This window comes from Scylla paramamosain, chromosome 42 (assembly GCF_035594125.1).
Source record: "Scylla paramamosain isolate STU-SP2022 chromosome 42, ASM3559412v1, whole genome shotgun sequence".
Taxonomy (NCBI): Eukaryota; Metazoa; Arthropoda; class Malacostraca; order Decapoda; family Portunidae; genus Scylla; species Scylla paramamosain.
The window spans coordinates 304,685-325,632 of NC_087192.1; the positions used below are offsets into that span (position 1 = coordinate 304,685).

Genomic DNA, 20,948 nt, shown 5'->3' on the forward strand with positions numbered 1-20,948 from the left:
TTTGTTGTCAAATTGTATCGGTAGTCGCTGCGTCAATTTATTATTAATTTTCAGTAATCGCAGTCAATGAATCTGCAGGCAATGGTGACTAATGGATCCATGCTATGGCCTCTGTGATGGCTGGCTGACAGCAGGACGTCATGCTAGAAAAATCCTGCCATGACTTTTCTCAGACCGTTTCTCTTGACCCTTGCAGTAGATTAAGACTCTAATTAGCGAGAAACTTTATTGTTTTTTTACACAAGTGATATCAGTATGGAAAAAAAAAAAAATATTTACATTAAGACCACAGTTGTGGTCAGCGTGATCCAGATGGGCGGTCCGGATCACGCGGCATCCGCCAAGGACCGCGAAGATGGAATACCGCCCACCAGGTTACTGTTGTGAAGCCTGGTGGGCGGGGGTCCGGGCAGGCGGGCGGGCAGCGGGCGTACAGCAGGTGTCCGGGGGCTGGGGGCGCAGTGGGGCGCAGTGTGGCGGTGTGACGGCACTAGTAGCCGTAGCCATACATCATGGTGGAGGAGGTGCATTTGGTGCTCACGGTGTGATATTCAGGCACGGTGACGTACTCTGTCATGGTAACATAACCGTGTTCTGTTTGGGTCACGGTGTTGTACACGTACTCCTGTTTGACCTGGGTCTCGTAATGGGTTACGTAGTAAGGGTTAGTGACTGTCATGGTGACGTACTGTTGCTGCACCTTGGTCTGCGTCACATAGTAGCCCTTGGTCTCGTATCCCGTATTGGTGACGGTGTTGGTCATCGGGTAGCTTTGTGTCTCGGTACGTGTCACGTAGACAGCCGTTGTTTCTGTGAAGTATTGCTTGGCTGTGTTGTATCCATAAGCAGACTCAGTCATGTACACCGGCACGGTGACCATCTTAGTGTCATACAACACTTTGGTTTCCGTGTAGATGTTGGGCTCGGCATATGCCGTCATGGTGGAGTACTGGATGATGGTCTTGGGATACACCAGCGTCTCAGTGATATAAGCATAGAAGGTGGTGGGGACCTCCTTCACCACTGTGGCGTAGTGTCCTTGGGTATCCTGCACATCCTTAGTCATGGTCTTGGTGACGTATTTCGGATAACAGTGATGTTCTTTGGGGGGAGGGCCGTAGGAGGGGGAGAGTGGTTCCACCTTGATGTATCCTGATGACGGTGGTGCCCCATAGTCAGGCAAGGCTGTCACCGACCACGCTAGCGCCACCACCACGCCCAACACAGCTGACCCGAACATCTGAAACAAAGCACCATACCGTCACAACAAAGAAAGCAACAAATACACAAGTAGCAATTTCCCTGACATCTCGAATCGAGGAACTCACTAAGGTAAAGCACTTGTAAGATCTGATGAGCTCAGGAAGGTAACAGTAGTAATGGGCAGCGAGAAATTCACGTGTAACATACGTCATACAGCAAAACATAAATAAATGAATAAAATGTTAGTAAATAAATAAATAAGTAATTCTATTGATTGATTGATTGATTTAACTAAAATAAAATAAAAAAAATATTTTTAGTAAGCCAGCTACTCGTCCTGACAAGTTATGTATATAAATACTTTTTGAGGAATTTGAAACTGCTTCACTGCACTGCACAGTGCCACAAGATCAATGTTTGAAATTACATATTTCTCATACCAAGAGAGGCAACGCTTGAGGCTTCAGAACAAGACTCGATCATGGATAGAGTGAAAAGTTTATAGAAAGAAGTGCCATCGTCTATAGAAATAAGGACAAGTAGTCATGTCATCAGCTACATGGCAGGATTGTATCGGGCCTGAGTGAAAGTTGACGACAGGAAAGTATGTGGCAGAGTAGCTGACCGCGACGAACTATTGTATGACAAGAATGTTTCCATGGGAAGATCCTATACGAACAACGTAGTATAGGGAGGGTGAACCGTGCTCCACAACACGGGCGTATTTCTTGAATTACGATATACCAAGTTAACCTTCGTGATTATTGTACAATTTATTGTATTTTTTTTTTGTTCATTATCAGTGGTCTTATATACAATATTTCTATAATGTTCATATTTGTATTGTAATCATACTACAATAAAGAGATACTCTTGCTTGATACGCCCGACGAAAAAAAAAAAAAACATCTGATACCTTTATTGATTCATAAATGAAAAAAAAAGACTGCAAACCTATTCAACATTGAGAGAGAGAGAGAGAGAGAGAGAGAGAGAGAGAGAGAGAGAGAGAGAGAGAGAGAGAGAGAATGTGTACAACATTCAATAGATGCATATGGATAGCGGGCCTACATTATGGCTGAGGCAGTGAGTTAGGCTCTCACTGATATTTCAGTCCCCCTGAACACACACACACACTCTCTCTCTCTCTCTCTCTCTCTCTCTCTCTCTCTCTCTCTCTCTCTCTCTCTCTCTCTCATGTCTCCTTTCCCAGCTCCTCTTCCATCCGCCTTTCCCTTATGTCACAAGCGGTGAGAAGTGAAAGTGTTACCTTCCTCCTGTTCCTCGTTCTCCACCCCCTACTCCCCCTTCTCCACTCCCATCCTTCCTCCTTACAATGGACGGTCTAAGAGAGAGAGAGAGAGAGAGAGAGAGAGAGAGAGAGAGAGAGAGAGAGAGAGAGAGAGAGAGAGAGAGACGCAAGACCGTGCCTGACTCCCCCCCCCCCAAACCCCGTCTTTTCTCTTCCCACGAACACCTGCCTTTCAAGTGAAACTCAACCTCCCCCCGTCTCACTTCTCCACGCCCTTCCCCTTCTCCCAACTACATCCGGGGAGAAAGCTGACAGGACTTGTCATTGTTGTTACTACTCCTCCTCTTCCTCCTCCTCATTATCACCATCATCATCATCATCATCATTATCGTTATCATTATTATATGTTTTTTGTTTTGTTTTTTGATCAGTAGTAGTAGTAGTTGTTGTTGTTGGTGGTGGTAGCGGTGGTGGTGGTATTGTTGTTGTTGTTGTAATTGTAATAGTAGTAATGGTGGTGGTGGTGGTAGCGGTGGTGGTGGTATTGTTGTTGTTGTTGTAATTGTAATAGTAGTAATGGTGGTGGTGATGGTGTTGTTGGTGGTAATGATGGTGGTGATGGTGGTAGTGGTAGTAGTAGTAGTAGTAGTAGTAGTATAGTAGCAGCAGCACTACGTAGTAGTAGTAGTAGTAGGAGGAGGAGGAGGAGGAAAAGGAGGGGAAGGAGGAGGGGGAGGAGTCAGAGAGAGGAGAAAGAGAAAAAGCAAAGGATGAAAAAAAAAAAAATGTGACCTTGTAACTCTCACTAAGCCTTTCTCACAAACTTTCTCTTCATTTCAAATTCCATTAAAGAACTAGCCTACGCAACAAATACCGAAGTTGTGTGTGTGTGTGTGTGTGTGTGTGTTATTTATATTTATACACACACACACACACACACACACACACACACACACATCACCACGCCAACTTTCCCTTTAGGATGACCAAATGAAAGTGGATAATTTCTAAATATTTTACTATTATGGATTCTTACTGTTATGGAAAACGACGCGTTTTATTCCGACTGTTTTTGATAAATTCTAATGGAACTTGTTGGGTTTTCAAATGTTTTTATTATTCTAATAACAATTTAACGAGGTTTCGCCACCATGAATGGAAACACACTCATGGGAACCTGAGAAATCACCTCTATGGAATTTGAAAATAGTTCTTATGAAACTTCAAAGCGTTTAAAAATACTGGCCCAGGTTAAGAATACTTATGATAATGTAGCGCAGTCACACATAACTCATTAAACTCTATATTTGCTGTCTGTGACCACTAATGGAGTTATCAGTAACCCGCTTTCGTGGTTTGTGCCTATGTGTACTGTGGGTACTGAACCTACGTCGTGGGTTGTCCTCTCTGACAACCTCCTCGTGACATGCTAATGTCATTTCTTTAGTTTTTCCTCTTCAAGAGACGTGAACATCGAAAGGATAACTATACAACAATGATGATGACAAAGAGGATAAAAAATAATAAATGAATAAAATAAATAAATAAATAGTAATAATAATAATAATAATAATAATAATAATAATAATAATAATTATTATTATTATTATTATTATTATTATTATTATTATTATTATTATTGTCCTCTTGTAGCTTGTGTCCAGTCACACTCGACACACTCCTACAGTATACTACTACTACTACTACTACTACTACTACTACTACTGAATCATCACAGAACACTATTCACACTATCGGATTACTACAAAAGATGCGAGACAACTATGCAGTGTTACATAGAGGCTATGTTTTCAATTCCTGTTTTGCAGCGTCTTCATGCCCTCCCAAACACACACACACGACGATATATATATATATATATATATATATATATATATATATATATATATATATATATATATATATATATATATATATATATATATATATATATATTCACTATTAGTATACGTTTCGTGGCGAGGTGATACCAAGAAGACTACGATTTCCACAAGCTAATGAGACAGGAGGCACCCTTGAATTGAGTAGTAGTTAGGTACGTACCACGTTAGAGAGTCGTACGCTGATTTGTTACGCTAGTGTGTGTGTGTGTGTGTGTGTGTGATTCAACACATGCATTATGGATTGAAGAAACCTAGCTTCCATTCTGAAACGTTTTGGGCTTTCACAAGAACGAAATAATTTATTGAATATTTATTGGTACTTATCCCATTGGTGGTGTAAAATATTCGTCAAATCATCACTACCATATTATAGAAACAAATAAATTTTGAGAACCATGATTGCGTCTAGAGCCTTTAAGGTAGTCGAGATAAAACACTGAAACGTTTAAGAATGCTGGTCCAGAACTACGACGCAGGAGTTGAACAAACATAGTTACCTCTGCTGTACTTTCGCCCGACCGCTGAGGGATGTTCCTGAAGACTGTGGCTGGGGGACGAGCACTCGGCGTTATATAGCCGACGCCGCCTAGCCCGTGGACGACTGCCAAGTGAAACCGCCTGTACTACAATCCGTCCCCCTCCCTTCTCCCTCCCACTACACTAGGCCGTCCTGCCCTACCTCTTCGATTTGGACTGCCCGCGGCGCGTCTTCGCTCCCCTGCAAGTTGAGGTGTGTGTGTGTGTGTGTGTGTGTGTGTGTGTGTGTGTGAAAATAATAATAGCGATCGGCAAGCCAAGTAGCCTGCCACGTTACTGGCCATTAGAGGAAAGGAAAGTCCGCGCGAGTAACAACACCTTGGAGGTACACGCTGTTGCCACACACACACACACACACTCACACACACACACCACTCCTCAGTGGAAAACTTTCTCGCTTGCTATTCAACAGGCGTAGATTCGAGTCCAGCTCAGGCAGTGAGGCTTTATAAAAACCTCCTTACGGCGGTCAGGTCGCAAAGGGTTTTCTCTGACAGTGGGAGGTTACTGTAATGGCAGAGGGGGTGAGTGCTGCGTGTGATGTCTCAGCTTTACCTGTGGATTGGTTTCTATGAGCTCTGAGCTCCTTCCACGAGGGCGACAGCTAGTGGTTATCAGACATCAAAACTTGTACTGCCGTGAATTACGTACACACACACACACACACACACACACACACACACACACACACACACACACACACACACACACAGGAGGAGATATCACCAATACAAACCAGCACCTGGTTAATCATGATAAATTTTCCCTGAATTGCACCCTGGAATTGTTTTGGCCTGCGGGTTTCGGTGACTGGTCCCTTGCACGCCACGGCACCTTCAGGATCTCTGTGACACCTCCGGTAAAGCCATGGTGTACCTACAGGCATATAATGATGCCCTCAAGAATTCCATAATACACGATAATGACACCTTGGAACAGCTCAAGGCACTCCCAGGCACGCCATGACACTTCAGGCACGCTATGCTCTCATGCACGCTCTGAGGCCTTCAGGAACATGACATCCATGCTGCGATGTCCTCAGGAACGACATGACATCCCCGAGGACGATATAACATCCATAAGACCATATAATATTCTCAGAGACTAAAAATCTGTCCAGGAATGACAAATCTTTATCAGGGACAACACAACACCCCCAGGGACTATATGACAGCTTCAGGGACGATAAAAGATTCCCAGGGACTAAATAACAGGTTCAGAAATGACACAACACTTCCCGGGACTACATAACAGGTTCAGAAATGACACAACACTTCCCGGGACTACATAACAGCTTCAGGGACGACACAACACTCCCAGGGACTACATTACAGTTTTGGGACGACACAACATCCCCAAGCTCAAGGAAGACACATCCTTAGAGACCACAATATATCTCCAGGGACGACGTGACATCCTCAGAGACGGTAAAATATCATCAGGAATAATATAACATCCTTAAAGATGACATATTACTATCACTAGTGTTGTAGCATCCTCAAGGGCGACATATCATCCACAGCCACGCCATGACGCCCTCAGACATGGCACCCTGCTGCACTGAAATCGTGCCGCACAAAAGACACCACGAAAGCAGAGAAAAGGTGTGTGATGTGTGTTTTATTCTCTTTACATCCTTTTGTATTTGTTACTGATGCCGAGTCTCTTCAGACAAGGAAGAGAAGGAGGAGGAGGTAGTGGTGGTGGTGATGGTGGACCTTTTGAGTGCCAAAGGCGGTTGAAAGTTTACCTTCAATGGTGAAAGGCAGAGCGATACTTTCTCCATCACGCACGCGCTTCGAGACTGCACACACACACACACACACACACACACACACACACATCGTTGACGTCCACGAGACTGTAACGTTCTAAATAATATGTATAGGATTTTATTTGTTTATTCATTTATTTGTTTGCTTATTTATCTATCTATATATTTATTTATCTGAAGGTACTGCAAGACAAAGCACAATACATCTTTGACGTCCACGAGACTGTTACGTTCTAAATAATATGCATAGGATTTTATTTGTTTATTTATTTATTTGTTTGCTTATTTACCTATCTATATATTTATTTATTTATCTGAAGGTACTACAAGACAAAGCGCAGTACATGGAAAGCTGTCTTGCTTGTTTTATTTACTTTTATTTCCTGCATGAGCAATTTCCTGTGCCGGAGCCATCAGAGTTCCTAGACTCATGCACTTGTCTTCTCGCACATGCCGGCCTTGTCAGCCAGTTGCTTGGAGGACGTGGACAGCGCCGGTGGTTAGGGACAATGACCTTCGTTCGAAACTCAGCATGGTCGGGAAAGTGGTTCTTGGGGTACACCACCACCACCGCCACTATCACTACCACTGCTGCCACTATTGTCATCTGACCTTCAGAGAGAGAGAGAGAGGTTATGTCGTTTGCATCTTCTTTTCCCCCTCATCTCTCTCTCTCTCTCTCTCTCTCTCTCTCTCTCTCTCTCTCTCTCTCTCTCTCTCTCTCTCTCTCTCTCTCATTACCGGGTTATTTCAATCTCTTCTCGTCGTCACAAATTCATGCGTTAGTCATTGTGTTGCTTCACGTCTCTCCATACACTGATGGGTCACATCACGCACTGATGAGTAATGTGTGTGTGTGTGTGTGTGTGTGTGTGTGTGTGTGTGAGCTTGACATGGGAGTGTCTTTATGTGCGATGCATTTCGCATTGCACTAATCAGGGTATTGAAGCATGATCGTTGTGCCAGTCCCGTACCTCTCTCTCTCTCTCTCTCTCTCTCTCTCTCTCTGCAATGAACCCAGTAGCCTGACGTGCACCGCCACCATCACCACCACGCCGCCACAACACCTCCGTGGCGTAATGCGTTCCGGATGGCGGCCGAAGAGTGAAGGGGGAAAATGACACGGAATGGGTGAGACTTGCTTCATCTTCACTGCGTCACGAAATTCAGATGGTGGTTGTACATCAAAACCCTGCTGAACTCTCTCTCTCTCTCTCTCTCTCTCTCTCTCTCTCTCTCTCTCTCTCTCTCTCTCTCTCCCAAGTTTCTGTGAAGCTGCTGAAGCACACTAATGTTCTTGTATGCTTTCTTAAATAAAAGGGAAGTTAGAAAGAGGCGTTCATAAAACACCATATACAAAGAATGAAGAGGAAAGGAGTAAATGTCATTGAGCCTACAGTACTAATCTTTCATCTGTTCCTACTCTTCCAGCTGGGGGAAGAGAAAGTTGAGATCCTTGAGGAGAAAGTAGAGCGTTTCATCTTTCCTTGCGGTGCATGTAGGCTCCCTCCTCTTTTCCTAACCCAAGTCTGCTCCGCCCTCGCTCCCTCTCCACTCCCCGGTTTTCCTGTACAGTAGCTGGTTTTCGTTTGTTCAGCATTCCGTGACATGCTACAAATAAATCTTAAATAAATCTTACTATTGGCGCAACTCAATTCACATCGCCATTTCAAGTTAGCGCGGGAGAGCTTTATGCTACTACTGACGTTATAGTCATTATCATTTTACGAGAATTAAAACACAAGATTGACCTTTGTATGTAAGCATAACTCACGATATATATATATATATATATATATATATATATATATATATATATATATATATATATATATATATATATATATATATATATATATATATATATATATATATATATATATATATATATATATATATATATATATATATATATATTATTTTATTTATTTATCTATTTTTTCTTTCCTCTTCTAGTCAATGATCCGTTGCGGTGAGAGTTTAAAGATCACAGGTATGATTAGCCATCATCAAACAATGCCAAACAGACTAGACTAACAGTACATTGCCTTCCCATTGGCCGCGACTGTCGTAATGCTCGTGATGCCATCAACACACACACACACACACACACACACACACACACACACACATTAAAATATATACATTTCAAGTGCAGATAATTATAATGTTAGAGAGAGAGAGAGAGAGAGAGAGAGAGAGAGAGAGAGAGAGAGAGAGAGAGAGAGAGAGAGAGAGAGAGAGACCTGGATACACAGTAAATCTGTGTCGTCCTTAACGGACTGATTTCTCCCTTTATTGCCATAATAACTTCCGTAAATCAACACGTCTCTGTAGTACATCACACACACACACACACACACACACACACACACACACACACACACACACACACCGAGATAGTCAGAGAGGTTAAATAAGCACAATCACCCTTTTGGCAAAAGTGACCACATACTGATTGAATTAGAATTGAAAGATGTATCATTTGTAAGGAAGGGAGGATTAATTGAGTAGCTGCGTGCGACAAAGGGCCAAGCGCCAACCACCGTGAAATTGAGTTAATAAAATAATGTATTATGCTCTATCATTTTCCATACATCTTAGAAATAACACTGATGTGATCGTTTCTCTATCGTGCGTGCAGCTAACGTCCATTAATCATAGCAGTTTATACCTCACAAATCATGCTATCACCATCACTATCTCTCTCGGTAAATAATATATTTTTGAAAAGGCAGCTGTTGATAATGATGGTTAATTTTAACGTAAAACATTAGTGTATACTATTGTTACTACAAAAAATTAGTGTTAAATATGAAAGTTTCCATAAATGACGATAAAAAAAGACTTCACTGCAGGAGGTACGGAAGTTTTCTCTATTAACATGTGCCACACCAGCCAGCCCAAACTGTCGTACGGCCAATGCCAATATCCTTATGTTTTGTGTCAAGTTATTATACGAAGCCTTGTTGTTAAGGTACAATTATTACTTAACTATTGTTAAAAGAGAGAGAGAGTGTAGGAGTCTGTATTTACCCAAGCGCGATACGATATGTTGGTGTGTGTGTGTATATATATATATATATATATATATATATATATATATATATATATATATATATATATATATATATATATATATATATATATATATATATATATATATATATATATATATATATATATATATATATATATATATATATATATATATATATATACTCGTATATAGGCGCCATGGGAACCGCCCGGCAACTTTTTTCTCCCACTGTACTTCTATTTCTCCTTACTTTTTCTTCCCTGTGTACTAGTCTTGGTACACACACTGCCCCCTTCTTGTAACACCCCTTTTTCTAAATAAAAACTTGAAAACTTGAAACTTGAACCAGGAGTGAGTCCAGACCTCGTTCTCTGTCACGACGTGCCTTGTACCCTCGCTCCACAAATAAACGCAACCAAGATTCTGGTGTCTCTGCTACCCTTCACACCCCAACATTTATTTATTTATTTATTTTATTTTTTTTTAGGTTAATATACACAAGGATATTGGGAGCGAATAAAAATGAACAATGAGATAATTATATCTACAAGAAATGCACATTTTATTTATTTCTGATATAATTTTGCTTAAATAAAAATCAATACAAACTATAATCAAATTGGGAAGCGCAGCAAGGATGAGAGCAAGTAAGTATGATGTGTTGAGAGAAGTGTGGAAGAGTGTGGCTGTGCCATGTATAATGTATGCTATGGAGGTGACTGCATGGAAGGAAAGTGAAATTGATAAGTTAGAAGTGGGCCAGAATAGAGTAGCAAGGATGGCACTGAGTCCACCGAGGGGCACAGCAGTTGAAGCCTTGAGAGGTGACATGGGATGGAGCACCTTTAGAGAAAGACTCACAAAAGCCACACTTAGGTACAAGATTAGGCTTGAGAGAATGGATGATGCAAGAATAGCAAGGAAGGTGTACCTGTGCAATGAAAGTGGAAGCAAATGGAGGAAGAGGTGGATGAGAATGACAGACTGGAATGGATTGCAAGTTGTGTGGGCGATAAGAATTGCTGGGAGGAATGAAAAAGAGCGTAAACGGTTGATAACAAGAGGAGGCAGAGTGGAGGCCGAATGGGATGTGAGAAAATGAAAGAATGAGATAGACAAAGAAGTGAAATGTGTGAGACTCAATGAATGGAAGAATGACATGGAAAGAAAGAAGACCCTGGAATGGTACAAGGAAAAAGAGGCCCCGAGGTATGAAAGGTGGTATGATGGAAGCCTCTGGCACAGCCCCTGACACAGCCCCACAACAGGCCTCTCACACACCACAGGAAACTCACAAACAGCCCCACAGCCTTCACAAGCAGCCCCACACTCCACTGCAGACACGCGAGACCCCCAGCCCTTCACCTCAGCCACTTCCCAGCCCCCCACAGCCCCACAGCCTTCAGGGAGGTTTCAAGACACTTATCCACCAATTTTTGACCACTGCTTTAACCCTTTTATGGGACTGCCATTTCAGTGACCATTTTTTATATTAGATTTTTGTTGCCCTTGGCCAGTGTCCCTCCTACATAAAAAAAAAAAAAAAGAATGTGGTGTTGTGTTGTTTTTTTTCATAGCCATAATCTTAACAATAAATTGAAAGTGATGCAGGTGTTGTGTGTGTTGAAAGAATTAGGCAGTCATTTAAACACAAGATTTCCCATAAAAACACCCTTAAAAACACAAGATTTTTGCCTTAAAACCAATCTTAAACACAACATTTCCCTTAAAGGTACCCTCTATGACAAGATTCCAGGTACTTCAAAATTAAGACAATTTTATCACTTCAAAAATATAACTGCAAAAAATACAGTCATTTCAAATCATACACACACACACACACACACACACACACACACACACACACACATGTCAAGACACCAACAAGAGCACTCATTTCTGAATTTAAAATCTTCGTACTGCCCTTGTGTGTCGCTGGCCGACTGCAAAACTTGACACAGACTCTCACACAATTTCCTGACAGTGTTGCATCTTGTCCAGATTACGTCACCTATTACTGCCAGTCTCAGCTAACCGGGTGGGGGGGGGTGGTGGTGGTGGTGGTGGAACTGCAGTGGTGGTGACTGGCAACAGGCAGGAGGTAAACAGAGGTTAGGTTATGCCAGGCTAGGTTAGGAAACTTTCAGAAAAAAAATGAGATGAAGTGAAAGATGAGAAAACAGTTATCAACACAATTCAATCAAGAGGAAGAAAATGCTCACACAGAAGGATGAAAAGACAGGAAAACTACCGTACTTACTCCAACCTAAGCTTATCAATAAACTCCCTTTCTGAAAGCTAGGCCATGCTGAGGGATGTAAACACAAGCTCTAGTATTGTTGCTGATGGTGAAATGATCCCTGCTGCAAAGTGCTAACATTCCTTGCTCTTAAGAACACGGGTCATATCCCAGTGTGAAGGGACTCGGGCAGCACGCAACGCGACACCCGCAACACGACCTCATGCAGCGCGACCAGCTGGTCTATGGACCGTATTGTGAAACGCTTCTGCGCTGTATCTCCACTACTTTCAAAAGGATCTACTTGAAGTTACACCGGTTCTCAAGGATATTTCTTTATGGTTCTAATGACAAATTAACAAGATTTCTGCATTTTTTAAAGGGAGAAACAGTCTTGAGAAACCGACAAGTCATCTCTGTGTCCTTAGAAAATAGTCTTGGTGAGAGAACAAAACGTTTAAGAATACGGGTTGTGTACGTGGCGTGTTATCCATCAGGCGTCGCCGCCCCGTACATGATACAACACAAGGCGAGGCGATAATAAACGCGCAGATATCATTGTGTACATTGTTCCTGCTGTCCCGTCCCTCCTCTGAGTCACTGTGGGGGAGGGGATCACATCACCTCCTCGCCACTAGTCTGCTGCTGGTGACACGGACAGGAGGGGAGGAACCGGAGAAATTAAAAGGAAAGACTGGAGAACGTTACCTAGTGTTTTTAGGCATTGTATGTGCCTGCCTGTCTCATCACCTCCTCGCCACTAGTCTGCTGCTAGTAACATGGGCAGGATTTAAGGAACGAAAGAAATTAAAAAGAAGACTGCAGTGGAATTACTGAGTGTTTATATGTAAATAGGCGAGTGTGTGCATGACTATCATGTGTGCTGCCACCAGTAGACCTGTCATCATGGAGGGAGCGTGGAGATTTATCAAAAGGCAGGAGCAAGATGCTTCCGTTGCCGCTTCCTTCGCCTCCTCCTCCTCCTCCAGTTTCGCCCCCGCCCCCTATCCCGATGTCGGCAGTGTGGCGGACGAGGACGCAGCCATGCCCCTCCCCGTCTCTGATCTGGCCACCAGCAGGTGAGTGATGGACTGATGGTGCCAGCGTGGAGCGTGGCTTGGCGGGGCGGTGGTGGTGGTGATAGTGGGGCGTGCCGTGAGTTAGTGCTTGGTGGTAGTGGTGGTAGTGGTAGGAGTGGTTGTGGTGGCTGTTGTTGTTGTTATTGTTGTTGGTGGTGGTAGTGGTGGTGATGGTGGTGTAATTGTTGTTGTTGTTGTTGGTGGTGGTGGTGGTGGTGGTGGTGTTATTGTTACTGTTGTTGCATTTCTTGTTGTTTTTGTTGTTGTTGTTGTTATGATGCCAGTGGTTGCGGTAACTATCTTGTAGAGTTGTAATATACGCCAGACTCTACCTTGGTCTTTCTTTGGATTTCATCAATCCATACTGCTACTTGTACTGCTGCTGTTGCTGCTGCTGCTGCTGCTGTTGCTGCTGTTGATGTTGTTGTTGTTGTTGTTGTTACTACTGCTACTATTACTACTAAAGATAATAATAATAATAGTGATAATGATGATAATAATAATAATAATAATAATAGTGCTGCTGCTGCTGCTACTACTACTACTACTACTACTACTACTACTACTACTACTACTACTACTACTACTACTACTACTACTACTAATAATAATAATAATAATAATAATAATACTGCTACTACAACCAGCGCTCCCACCGTTGTCAGTTGTTTTGTTATCATGTAATGAAGAACTAATCTTCACGTTGGCCTCATTAGTGCAGGAGGCAGGCGACGCTCGACCTTGTAAGTCAGCATTAAAGCAAGCATGGGAGACAAGATGAGTGACCCAAGTATTAAGTCAGCACATAAATTGTACCAAACAGTGATTTTTTTTCTTTTTTTCTATATCCAGTTTGATGAAATCCCACCAGGGAACTAGACTTTCTATAATGATGGTAAACCAAGTAACTGTTATCATTGGTTTAGAGATGTAATATTTCTAATCTTGAATTGAAACTCTGTAATCTTGATAACCTGATTGTCCTCGTGTATCTAATCTTAAAAGAAAGCTTCATCTCGCAGTAACATTTGACTGCGGCAACACCTGCAGCGTGGGTGAACCAGTGACTCTCCGCGACTCGGCACGTGATGCGCGGACCTGACGGTAGATGAGCACGGGGGATTCAGTGTCACGAGGTTGTGTGTGTGTGTGTGTGTGTGTGTTGATATAGGGACAGCAGACGCGGCTCACATACACGCGCCTCATCCAGCCACGGAGGAAGGTGAAACGGTGCTGCACGTTGCTTTCCACTGGGCTGCAATGCGGCATGCGAGATTCGGCGACGCCATGCAGCTACTGATCATATTCATTCTACACGTGTCCAGGCTGCAGTTGGTGGACAGGCCAGCTGTCATCGACTGAATGGAGGCATGCAGGAAATACAGGGCAGCTAAGGCGGCCATCTGTTACAGGGTGGGCCAAGTGAAAGGTGTGGCAAGGCACGTGCATGTATGAAGCAGAGATGTATCGGATGTCTGAATTCAGAGATCCGCGGATGAGGATGTGTGTGTGTGCGTATCTCATATGTACATATTTTGTGGATGTAGATCTGCTGTCAGCTACATCTGACAGCGGGAAAGGTATCACTCCCGCAGCTCCACCATATCGGGACACCCCTCTAGAAAGTGTCACACTAAGGGGAATTAAGCAGTCATCACAAAATGGTTGGGTTTCCCAGGACATGAGGTAATCATGAGTGAAGCGTGTGTGACCCGCCCAGAGACGAGCCAGTGCAGTCTCTGAGCTTCACTCCTGCACATGGACATACGCCCATGGACTGAAAGTTACAGAAGTTATCTCACCCATCTTAGTGGTGACAACCACATCTTCCCACCTGCCCTGCCAACTGGCTAGAACTGCCACTCTTATAATGGAGTATAAATCAGGAAAGGGAAAATGGGGTGGAAGGCCTTCTCATTCCCATAAACTCCCACATATGCGGGTACCCAACAAAATTTTATGTGATATCATCTATGCGGAAGCAGGTAAATCCACTCTAAAACAGATGGAATTAGGGAAGGGAGAGAGGAAGTAAAATGCTCCAGCTCAGACAACGCACTACGAGAGTCATTAGAAATGGTAAAATTTGAGACCGGTAAGGTAAAAATTATTTCTAGGGCAAGAATAATGGCAGATAACTCTGTCGTAAAAACAGAGGCAACTCTCGGAAGGCTACCTTCACAACAGAAGGAAGGGAATATAACACTATGTCCTATTCCTGCATCAGACTTTGAACCATCTGTGTAGACAGGGACGGAGCCAGAGTGTTTCGAAGAGTGTTTAAAAAATAAAGCACGAGACTCGTACTGTGGTAATAAGTTTTTATTATTAACAACATGAGGGCAGATCGATACCCGCGAAAACTGCCAGTGCACATCCATTGGAAGGCGATGGGGGCAAATGGAGATGGAGGGTATATTAAACTCAATCATTGCAGACCTAACCCGATATCCAAAAGGTTTAGGAAAACTAAGGCGAGCATCATATAAAGGAGAACGTGCATCATGAGAAACTGTCGTACAAGTGACAGACTCAGGAAGGCGGTGGATTCAATACCAACACCTTATTACTGGAGCCTGACGACGTAAGTCCAATGGCAGGACACCAGCATCCACCAGCAAGCTTGGGATTGAGGATGAGCAGAACGCACCAGTTGCCAGGTGAATACCAGCGAATCCAACACTTGGAGCCGAGCCTCAGTAGCAGACGAATAAATTTCACAACCGTACTCCAATTTAGAAAGAATAAGAGTTTGGTGCAAGGCTAGCAAAGTCTGTGTGTCAGTGCCCCAACAAGTATAAGCCAAACTCTTAGAAGTGACAGCGCCTTCATGCATACTGCCTTAATATAACTCTGCACTTTAAAGCATTATCTAAATAGTGTTTTCTGACATTGTGGCGTCAGTCATGGAATCTTTCAGCTTGTTAGGCGTCAACTAAGCAAGATGGACAAGCAGCTTAGTTCCCACAGGCTCTGCATGATCTGTTTGCCTGACCCTTGGTTTATGGACTTGTCACACTCATGGTTATTCTTAAAGAATATCCGAAGTTTGTCATCAGGCGGAGATGCAGTGTATGCGTGTCACCCTGTGTATTTCATTGGCTAGACCTACAAGGTGTGATTAGTTACTTAGTTTATGTATCAGACATAAATGCACGTTATAATCTCTCTCTCTCTCTCTCTCTCTCTCTCTCTCTCTCTCTCTCTCTCTCTCTCTCTCTCTCTCTCTCTCTCTCTCTCTCTCTCTCTCTCTCTCTCTCTCTCTCTATATATATATATATATATATATATATATATATATATATATATATATATATATATATATATATATATATACAGTATATGCAGCCTAGTTTCTGGCGTCAGGCGCAGTCTGGTGCAGCTCTATACTAAGCGACACAGACGCCTGTGTTTACGTTAGCTGAGTTCGCTTGGTGGCCAGCAGAGGCCCTCATCCCGGCCATTTCTTCAATAGCAATTCCAGTTGAGGGAGGCTGTGACTGTTCTGTCTTTTGATTGGTCAAGAAGCTTTGAAGAGACTTGCACTGACACATCCGAGTGCAAGACATCAGCCAATGAAAATGCTTGTATGAGGAAGCTGAATAGTGATAGGCGGGACGTGAGGCACAGGCAGGGAGGCAGCAGGAGTGTTGTGCTGGCCAGCTGTCAGGTGATTCGTCTGCCTCTGCCCGTCTCGCTCTGCTAGCGGGTCACGCCTGGACACTTCCACCATGGCGGCCACGGGCTCCTACAACAACGAGCGGCCTCCCTCAGTGGACGCGGACTACTCGGCTGACCCTGCCTCGGGGAGCTTCTTCAGCACTGAGTACAAAAAGTGTGTCCCCGCCTCTGTCCATACGGCGCCCTGCCCGGTGCCTGGCAGTGGTACCAGGGCCATATATCTCATATCACTGGCACTTTGTTTTCATTATACCTCTTTTTCTTGAATTGACACTGCCTTTTGTATTAACACAACACCGGCACTAACCATACTCCTCCCCACTCATTACCCGTCTCAGGGGCACTCCACATGGGCACCCACAATCCCCTCACCCCATTGGTTTTAGCATTTGTAAATCAAATTAATTTGTTGTGCTTGAGAATCCATTACTGATGAATGGGATTTGCTTCTGGCTGTGCCTCCTGCAGAGTGGAGTAAAAAGTTATATGGGTAACTTAGCAGAACTCATTTGGGTGTCTGGGAATTTTCTAAGTGGTCATCCAGATTGCCTTTCTTTTTTTAAATTTCTGACTCTGCTTCTAAGCTACAGAAACCTTGTCAAGTAGCAGAGTGATAGGTGATGAAGTACATTATTACACTGATTTGTAAAGTATTAAGCTGTCAATCTAAAGCACTGGAGCAGCAGCTCAACTGAGCCAGGCCTGAATTTTATGTAATAGTGTGGTGAAGGGTATGTCAACTGAATTTCATGCTGCTTGATAACCTCTGAGCTTCCCAGTAGACATATCAGAGTCATCTGGTCAGTTTTATTCTATTATTAAAGACACAACTGATTGATTGATTTATGTTAAGGCACCACAACATTTGCAAGACATGAGCATGAGATTTCTTCACATGAAGTACCATTTTCTTTATTTTTTCACTCCCTTGTTATATGAAAGTGTAACACATAGGTTTCTGTTAAATTCTCAAAAAAAGTTCAGAAGTCCAAAAAAAGGAAATGTGATAATTACCATTTTGTAGTGACTCCACCTTCACAGGAATGCACCTGCCCTAGAATCAGACATTGCCATAGCTGTGGTTACCAAACTGGACAATATTCGAAGGATACAAGGGGGGCGTGAAGTCATCTGTCCAAAAATCATTGTTAAAAAGTATATAATAAAATTATTCAAGGAACAATGAATGAAGATGACAGGTAGAAAGAGAGGTATGTTTTATTTAGGGATTGCCACTTGCAGGCCTGATGGCTTCTTGCAATTTTTCTTCTATTATGTAACAAGTGGTGCAATATATAATTCTGTCTGTCACGTAGATCCTTTTTCTATCAATTTAGCTCTCCTTACATGTTTTGCTACTGATACCAGCCACACTGACGTCGCTGAGTGGCTTGTCACATTACTCTGACCTGCCAGTACAGTAAAGTGTGTGGTGACAGGGATATGTGTCCATCAGAAGCAAAACTAGGTGTCATGTAAGGTAGTATGAGAACTACTGCTTTATTAGGTAGTTATGCATTGTTATTACGGCCAAAGTGTTTTCTTATGTGATGTCAGATTTTGTCACTTTAAAGGGTCGGCAGTGCTCAGGGGGACAGGGCTTGGAGACAAGAGTGTTGTCTAGACAGAACAGTATTCTAAGCATATGATTGTGGTCAGCCCTCCCATGTACAATGTACATAGACCTTGAACTTGTCAACATATATTCCCTGTTAGATCTTCTTGCCCTTGTTTGAGTCATGATTCTGATTTGTGCTTCCTGCTCAGTAGCTAACTAGCTCGTGCAGCTCATGGTCTGCCTCCACGCCATCATGTGTTGCTTCTCACCCTCACTGTGTGTGATGCATTACCTTGCCACTGTTTTGTGTTGTGATGGGCACTGTTTGTACTGCTGTGTGTGTTGTTCATTTTTCTTGTTTGCATTGTGTTGTTCATTTTCACTGTATTGATGCATTACTCATTATTATTACTGTATGTACTGCTATGGTTGTTATTCATCACTGCTGTCTGTGTTGTGTTATGTTGTGTTATGTTGTGTTGTGTTGTTACTCAACAGTGGTCTCTCTGTGTTGTGTTGACAGCCATCACTGCTGTCTGGTTGTGTTGTGTTGTTACTCATCACTGCTGTCTGTGTTGTGTTGTGTTGTGTTGTCACTCATCAGTGCTGTCTGTGTTGTGTTGTGTTGTTATTCATCACTGCTGTCTGTGTTGTGCTGTGTTGTGTTGCTATTCATCACTGCTCTCTGTGTTGTGTTCAGGGTTGGCATTAAAAACACAAAAAAATAAAATAAAAAAAAGCCCACTCATAAAAGAAAAAATTGCCTGGGTTTTCTTTTATATATATATATATATATATATATATATATATATATATATATATATATATATATATATATATATATATATATTTTACATATCAAAATTTATTTCTATATCATATTGATAAGTAAAGTCTATATATGTACTTATATATATATATATATATATATATATATATATATATATATATATATATATATATATATATATATATATATATATATATATATATAAACATAAAAGTAATCAAGCTTGGCCCATTCATTTCCTGTATAGTACAAGTTAACACAGGCTTTGTCTAACCAGACCAACCTGTATCAGCATGACCTAAACAAGTGTGTGTTCTTCATTAATAGAAAGTGTCAAAATCTTTCAAGATCTAACTCTCCCTTATGACTTCTGGCACCTAGCCAAAAACATCTCAAATAACTTTGCTTCTTCATCTTTCCCTCCTTTATTTCAACCTGATGGCACCAATGCCATCTCACCTATTTCTAAAGCTGAACTCTTTACTCAAACCTTTGCTAAAAACTCTATATTGGATGATTCAAGGCTTGTTCCTCCCACTCCTCCACTCCTGACTATATACTACCCATTAAAATCCTTTGCAGTGATGATTTCCATGCCCTCACTGGTCTAAACTCTCAGAATGCTTATGGACCTGATGGGGTCCCTCCTATTGTTCTCCGAAACAGTGCCTCCATGCTTGCACCTTGCCTAGTCAAACTCTTCAAACTCTGTTTATCAACATCTGCATTTCCTTCTTGCTGGAAGTTTGCCAAAGTTCAGCCTGTTCCTAAAAAGGGTGACCATTCTGGGCCCTCTAACTACTGTCCTATTGCTTTAATTTCCTGCCTCTCTAAAGTTTTGAATCTATCCTCAACAGGAAGATTCTTAAACATTTATCACTTCATAACCTTCAATCTGATTGCCAGTATGGGTTCCATCAAGGCAGCTCTACTGGTGATCCTTACTGAGTCTTGGTCATCCTCTTTTAGGGATTTTGGTGAAACTTTTGCTGCTGCCTTAGGCATATCAAAAGCTTTTAATAGAGTCTGGCACAAAACTTTGATTTCCAAACTACCGTTCTACGACTTCTATCCTTTTCTTTGTAACTTCACCTCAAGTTTCCTTTCTGACCATTTTATTGCTGCTGTAGTAGACGGTCACTGTTCTTCTAAATCTTTTAACATTGGTGTTCCTCAGGGTTTTGTCCTGTCACTCACTCTCTTCCTATTATTCATCAATGATCTTCTAAACCAACTTCTTGTCCTATCCATTCCTATGCTGATGATACCACCCTGCAATTTTCCACATCTTTTCATAGACGTCCAACCCTTCAGGACGTAAACAGTTCACACAGGGAAGCCACAAAATGCCTGACTTTAGATTTATCTAAAATTTCTGATCAGGGCAGAGCAAGCTTAGTATTGTTCAATGCCTCAAAAACTCAATTCCTCCATCTATCAACCCAACACAATCTTCCAGACAACTATCCCCTCTTCTTCAGTGACACTCAACTGTCCCCCTCTTCTACACTGAACATCCTCAGTCTGTCCATTGCTTATAATCTAAACTGGAAACATTACATCTCATCTCTAGCTAAAACAACTTCCATGAAGTTAGGCATTCTGAGTTATCTCTACCAGTTTTTCTCACACCCCCAGCTGCTAATCCTGTACAGGGTCCTTATCTGTCCCTGTATGGGGGTTCCACTTGTACCTCTCTTTTTAGACAAGGTGGAATCAAAAGCTTTTTATCTTATCAGCTCTCTAACTGACTCCCTTCAGCCTCTTTCTCATTGCTGCAATGTTGCATCTTGCTATCTTCTACTGCTATTTTCATGCTAACTGCTCTTCTGATCTTGCTAACTACATGCCTTCCCTCCTCCCACAGCCTTGCTGCACAAGACTTTCTTCT

At 42.4% G+C, this 20,948-nt stretch overlaps 2 protein-coding genes across 5 annotated transcripts in view; one reads left to right on the forward strand and one right to left on the reverse strand.

The window, feature by feature from the left end:
• Positions 1-212: 212 nt before the first annotated feature.
• Positions 213-4,998, reverse strand: LOC135093244 (uncharacterized). Its single transcript, XM_063992280.1, has 2 exons — positions 4,857-4,998; positions 213-1,240 (listed from the first exon to the last, which is right to left on the reverse strand). Exon 2 carries the CDS (start codon positions 1,238-1,240, stop codon positions 491-493), a length of 750 nt encoding a protein of 249 aa, XP_063848350.1. The 5' UTR covers positions 4,857-4,998; the 3' UTR covers positions 213-490.
• A 7,519-nt stretch (positions 4,999-12,517) lies between these two features.
• LOC135093245 (AP-3 complex subunit beta-2-like) overlaps positions 12,518-20,948 on the forward strand; it is a 29,854-nt gene continuing 21,423 nt past the window's right edge. The window contains exon 1 of one of the 4 annotated variants that reach the window (XM_063992281.1): positions 12,518-13,028. In XM_063992281.1, coding sequence (XP_063848351.1) covers positions 12,817-13,028 — 212 coding nt within the window. In that variant the 5' untranslated portion in view covers positions 12,518-12,816. Of the gene's footprint in view, positions 13,029-16,493; positions 16,864-20,948 lie in introns of those variants that run through there. The other 3 variants (XM_063992282.1, XM_063992283.1, XM_063992284.1) reach the window with 3 other exon arrangements.